This window comes from Antrostomus carolinensis, unplaced genomic scaffold, assembly GCF_000700745.2.
Source record: "Antrostomus carolinensis isolate BGI_N321 unplaced genomic scaffold, ASM70074v2 scaffold9375, whole genome shotgun sequence".
Taxonomy (NCBI): Eukaryota; Metazoa; Chordata; class Aves; order Caprimulgiformes; family Caprimulgidae; genus Antrostomus; species Antrostomus carolinensis.
The window spans coordinates 26,989-33,661 of NW_010318401.1; the positions used below are offsets into that span (position 1 = coordinate 26,989).

General features: G+C 43.2%; 1 protein-coding gene across 1 annotated transcript in view; it reads right to left on the reverse strand.

The window, feature by feature from the left end:
* SCGN (secretagogin, EF-hand calcium binding protein) overlaps window positions 1-6,340 on the reverse strand; it is a 26,961-nt gene extending 20,621 nt beyond the window's left edge. Inside the window, exon 1 of the mRNA XM_010168884.2 lies at window positions 6,251-6,340. Coding sequence (XP_010167186.2) covers window positions 6,251-6,340 — 90 coding nt within the window. The remainder of the gene's footprint in view (window positions 1-6,250) is intronic.
* Window positions 6,341-6,673: the final 333 nt, after the last annotated feature.

Below are 6,673 nucleotides of genomic sequence, written 5' to 3' on the forward strand. Positions count from 1 at the left end.
TGATCGAGGCAGTCTTGTCATAAATTGATTTTTTTTTTCCCTTCTTGACATGTTTTTTGGAAGCAAGACACTATGTTGATAAGGGTATAAAAAGCAAGAAGAAACTAAATGTAAGTGACTATTATAGCCTGTTTTTTTTGGGGAAAAAAAAAAAAAAAAAAAGAGGCTTATCTGAAAATTCTGGCTTGAGCACATGTTTCTACTAACATTTCAGCCAAATTTGATAGAAGGACAAAGAATCCCAGAGATATCAAGTTCCTACAAGATCTATGAAAATAAATTATGTCTGCCAAGAATGATAGTTGTAAAACAATCTTGACAACTATTACCATGCCAAAAGCCACACAATACAGACAGGAGGCCAGCAAAGACCAGATGAGACATCAGTAACGTATGCTTTGACCTTAGAAGAACAACTTTTTTTTGGCCAAATATTTATTCTTTAAGTCCCATTGCATTAAAAAAATTAATCGCATAAGTGACTTCATTTCACCCATGCAGTTGTACATTGGATTGCCTGCACTAGTGTGGGATTTCACCCCACAGCTGGTGGACAAACTTCTTGTTTTGGCCATTCTTGCTTACTTAACTGCAGTGCTATCACCTGAGAATATGGCCCTGTTTTGGTTAGGATTTACTGTAACCCTGCATGCTATAAAAGACGAGCGCTTATTCTGTCATCCTGTGTTTTCGTTCTTTTTTTAGCTCTCGTCAGCACATATGTGGGAAACATTTTTTCATGCAGAAGACACCAGCATCCAGCAAAGGCTATTACAGCCTTCCCTGTGCTGTCACAGTTTTGTGGTTAGGCTTTGGATACGTTCTTTGTTCTGCCCTTTCCACTAGGCTGAAAGGTTTCTGACATGCCTTTGGGCAATGAAAACACACCATGTCTGTTTTTTCCCATAGGCATGTTGACCTGCATTTAGAGATACTTCCAGGTGCTTGCAGTGCCCTGCCTTAATGTGCAGGAACAGGAACTGGTCAGGCTAATCAAGGCTGACAAAAGCCACACTTAAAGAAAGAACTATATTTGGCAATCATAGAATGGTTTGGGTTGGAAGGGACCTTAAAGATCATCTAGTTCCAACCCCCCTGCCATCAGCAGGGACACCTTCCACTAGACCAGGTTGCTCAAAGCCTCATCCAGCCTGGCCTTGAACACTTCCAGGGAGGGGGCATTCACAGATTCTCTGGGCAACCTGTTCTAGTGTCTCATCACTCTCACTGTAAAGAGTTTCTTCCTTAGATCTAAACATCACGTTCAACTCAGGGTTTAGATTTCTGAATTAATCTGGAGGAGGATGCAAGATGAATGCTTTCTGCTAGGGATCCTATTGCTGTTGACCTGCTGGTCACCAGAGACCTGGTCTGTGATCCTGGGTCTTTTGGGGTGGTAAAACATAGGAGAAGTCTGCTTTGGATGACTTTGAGGCTGGCTGATATTTTGGCTGTTAAACTTTGTTTGCATGACTAGGTGCTGTATTCCCAACCATACTAAGTTAAATACATTGTGCGGGGTGAAGACCAAATGCAAGAGTAGCTGGAGGCTGCTCATCTTTGGAAGTAAAAAACAAAGACAAATCCTTTATGGCTGTTCAGGGTGAGCTCCTGAAGATTAACTTCAGTCCCTTCCAGTCATTACTATTCCAGATGGTTTAGGGTCAGGGAGATTGTAACAAGGTTAATACCTGCCTTGCCTGATCAAACTTACACTTCAGAAATGTTTGTATGTGGTGTAAGTCTTACACGGTTAGAGCCAGGTGAGGGCAACCTACTTTTATTCTAAAGTCTTCTGTCTAATTTTAGTATAATTTAAGCAAATGAATTACCTTGCTGTGAAAGAACCTTGCAAGCATAACGGTAATATGTATTTCCTTCTGTATGTACCCAGACATCATTGATTTCATGGACACTTTCAGTAATCCAAATCCAGAATGTATAGCCATTCATCTATAAAACTCTTCTTGTCTAATTATTATGAGAATATGCATAGGGCTTCATTAAAAGTAGAGCAAAGAATAAGCAAGGAAGATCCTAAATGATCTCTATATAGAAAGAAAGATGTACAACAATATCAGAAAGGCAGGCAGGGGCTGTAGTTCCTGTTCCAATAAAATTTCTTATTCAGTGCTGAAAGAAACCGTCCTCTTCACTAAGTTTTCACCTCAGTATAAAAACTTTTAGAAAATGCATGGAAAAGTGTCCATAACGTAGAATAAAGAGGTTCATGAGTGAGCAGAAGGGAGCACAGGCAGCAGTGCAGCAGCAGGTTGGAAGCTGGAGGCTCAAATGGTATGAGAGAAGTCATAGGAGTAGTAACGGCAGCGGACGGATAATGTCAGCAGTTCACAAACCTGTGTGATGTGTGGCTGAATTATCCTCCATTCCGCCTCCTATCACTCAAACAAACCAAACCACAGAAACCCCTCCAGCTGATAGAGAATTTATATAAACTTTAGTGTCATAAATACCCCATGTTTCACTGAAGCCTTATGGATACATAACACACACCTGGAAATCAGAGGCATTTTCTTATAGAATAGAAAACAGCCTAGACTATTTCAGTTAGAAGGGACCAACAACAACCATCTAGTCCAACTGCCTGACCACTTCAGGGCTGACCAAAAGATAAAGCATGTTGTTAAGGTTTTTATCCAAATGTCTACAGCAATTGCCCATTGCTGGAGGAGGAGAGACAGAAAGCAGCATCTGGGATTTGCGTTGGTTTACTGTAGGTCTACCTATGTTGCAGAGTTTTCCGTTCCCTCCCCCAAAATTCTTGACAGTTCAATAAAAGATGATGAATTAGCCTCCCTCACTAGATGGTATTTCAAGTGTCCTGCCCCACTCAGAGCCATCAGGAGGAGCTGTACCTCTCAGCTTCCCAGCGGGTTCCGTTTTGTATTGTTTTCCCAGCTGCTCCCATCCCCTGGCATTTAGTGTCAGCTGGGGATGCTGCAGAGTAGCTGGGAAGAAAAACAGAGCTGAAGGACTACAGTGGTCATTAAGAAAAATAACAGCTTAGAGAGTGCAGGCTGAAAAAATATAATTATGAAGCTGTTCGCTCTTCAAGCAGACAACTTCCAGTGCTGATAACATTATTTATCACTTGTATAGCACTTCAGAGACAGTCACTAATTAATCCTTGTGACACATGTGGAAGTTATGCCAGTACGTATTAATCTCCTGCTTTTATTGTGCAAGGAAACAGAGACTTTAAGAGCCCAAAGAAGAAGTAAAGGTCAAAATGAGCACTAAAGCAGAGAGATCGTAGAATCATAAAATGGTTTGGGTTGAAAGGGATCCTTAAAGGTCATCTAGTCCAACCCCTTGCACTGAACAGGGACATCTTCAACTGGATCAGGTTGCTCAGAGACCCATCCAGCCTCACCTTGAATGTTTCCAGGGATGTGGGTCTACTACCTATGGGCAACCTGTTTCACCAGCCTCATCATAAAAGAGTTTCTTCCTTACATCTAGTCTAAATCTACCCTCTTTCAGTTTAAAACCATTGCCCCTTGTCCTATTGCTACAGGCTCTGCTAAAACATCTGTCCCCATCTTTCTTATAGGCTATTTTTAAGTATTGAAAGGCTGCAATAAGGTCTCCTTGGACCATTCTCTTCTCCAGGCTGAACAACCCCAACTCTCTCAGCCTTTCCTCACAGTAGAGCTGTTCCATCCCTCTGATCATTTTTGTGGCCCTCCTCTGGACCCGCTCCAGCAGGTCCATGTCTTTCCTGGGCTGAGGACTCAAGAGCTGGGTGCAGTACTCCAGGTGGGGTCTCACCAGAGCAGAGGGACATAATCACCTCCCTGAGATGCTCAGTCCCAGCAGAGTGCTTGTGTCACGAAGGACACCTCTTTCTGTAGGATGGTGAAAACCAGTGCAAAGGGGATCCTTTACCCCCCCTATTGTAACCACAAGCCTGTACAATAAATCTAATAAAAAAGAGAAAAATGGCTAAATATTGTTAGACAAATTCATTGTACAAAGGCAGCAGAGACCTTTGTTTAATCCAGCACTACAGGTGATCCCCATGCCTGCGGAGCAGGGCAGGGGACTGCTCTCTGTCTTCCAGGACAAAGCTCCCCTTGGGTTTTCTGCCACCCAGGCTGCCTGCTGCACAGGAGACTGTTTTGTCCTGTGAGAACCACAACCAGGCTGCTGCAAAGGGGAACAAGGCAACACATCATCTTATCAGTCAGGCTAATGCTGCTTGAGGGGAAATACTGCCAAAAATACACAAGAAAACCAGGAAAGAAAACCAGAAACACTTGAGAGCCTGTCTGAGCAACCTGGCAGTTAGCACCGTCTTCCAGAATCAGCTTATTTCTTCTATTTAATAGGCAGAGGGAGTTGGTTCTTTCTTCATTCAATTTGTGTTAAGCTTTTTCTTTTAATGGCAAAACCGAGGCAGTGGGTGCAAAGGCAAAGCAACCTAGGTGAGTGTGCTGGTTTAAGCTGGAGTCATCTGAGCAAAGACTTTTGGCAATCAGTGAAACTAGTTTTGATTTCTCGAAGCAGAATAATTCCTTGCTAGAACACCCTCATTTCGCATGTTCTGTGTGCTGATGTATCACAGAGTTCACAGCGATACCAGCAAGACCACAAAAACTGCTGTAACACACTGGGTTTGCAACCCAGCTGCTGTGATGCCATCTCCAAAATAGCTCACACGAGGGGTTTGCAAGGGCAGCTATGGGCTGGAGTGGGGCTGAAGCTTCCTCTTGACGTCTCGCCATGAGGAAGCCGTGAGATCTCCGGCTGAACCTCGGTTGTATCACCAGCGACAGGTCACTCTAGAGAGCTCCGCTCGGAGGGCCCTCACTGCGGTGACCCGCTGCAGCGCTGGGCTCTGTGGCCTCCCTTTAAGCTTCTCCTTCAACATCCCGCATTTGCTGTCACCACGTTCACCTGAGCGTGCTTTGCACTGGTGTTTCAATACCCCGAGACTCGCAGATCCCAATTTCATCATTTTTTCCTGGGTAAACAATCATGGGCTTTTCAATTTCTCTTAAAATCAGTTTTTCTGTTTCCCTAATGATTCTTAACGCTTATTGTTGAATCTTTTTTATTTGTTTTGAAGTCTTTTTACATGCCTACCTGAACTACCTAGATAGTTCATCTAACTATCCATGCTCTAGAAAGACATTTCTGCAGAAACTGCCAATATTTCAATCCAAATTTACTTGCAAATTAAAAAACAAAAACAAAACATGCTTGAAGAATTATTCATAGCTTTTATTTTTTTACTGGAGCCCCAAAGAATCCTAATTGGCTTGTAAGTATAATTCTGATTTTACACTTGATACTCATTAATTTATGCCTTTTATCAGCTACCTTTTTCCTTTTAGTTAATTACTTTTTGCTTAAAGGAATTGTTTCTTCTCTGTTTTTTGGCACATCTTCCCCTTCCATTTGGAAAATACTGACTCCTTTTCTCTTCCTAGTTGGGCACACGCTGTGTAGCAAAAATGTTAAGCCTGTTTTCAGCATCTACCCTTCACATACATCTGAGCAGCTGACCTGAGTTGCAGGATTTCTCCTTCACTGATGGTGACAATCAAAGGCAAAGTATGACCGGGAGCTAAGGAAACTGGTGCAACTTCTGGTAGAACTGAGATGCAGAGAATGTGAGAGGGGAAATGCTGCCAAAAATAGGGAAGGAAACCAGAGGAGAAACCCAGCATCACTTGAGAGCCAGGTCTTGACCTTAGAAGCAACAGAACTGACTCCTGTTTGGCTTCCAGTAATTTTCAGCAATACAGATGCAAGTTTTCTTGCTAAGCACCATTTAAAATTAATGACAGTATATTTGTTAAAAATTAACCTTGGAAAGAAAACTATCATATCAACAAAACTAATCAGCACTCGCTTGAATCAATCATCACCGTTGTCTTTTCCCTTGCCCTGCCAGACTGTGTGCTGCTGCTTTTCCATTTGTTTCTGTTCCACGGCAGTAAATGACTTTCTCTTGAACCTTCCAACCAGCCCCATCAGCTGGTGCCAATGGTGGTCTCACCATGACAGCAGCTGGTGGACTGAAAACAACTGATCAAACTTCTCAGGTGATTGCACTTGTTGTCACACCTGCTTAAGTGCCACCTTGTTGCCAAGAGAAAAAACTCTTTACCTGGGGGACTGCTAAGGAAGGTAACATATGGAGAACAACAAATACAAATCATCTCTCAGCATAATGAGCTTTTTGCTTGGACTTGCACAACTAACGTGGTGTGGTACTTACTTCTGGTCCCAGTTTCTCCAGAAGATGATGAAAAAAACTGTCGAGCTCCTTCCCTTCTATGTAACCATTGTCTAAATAAAAGTCAAACATTATTAATAGCCTGAGCTCTGGGACCCATCTCATGGGCAGCATGCAGGGGGCCCAAGGTTGCTGGTTGGGGTCTCCGCCGGGGGCCCTGCCTGCCCACTCGGGGGCTTCCTATTTGATTGGATCAGTTCACATCTATGTGGGTGCCGCGCACAGCGTTGTGGAGCTCCCTTAGGGGTTCTCCTCACAGAAAACTTTTCAGGAAAAAAACCCCACAAATTGGGACCGCAAGAGGGAAGAGCACAGGGAATGGGGAGGTGATGAAAAGGCAGAAACTTTGGGGTGAAAAGGCGGATTTTCATGCTTGATATTAGGGCATGATGAGGAGGAAGAGGG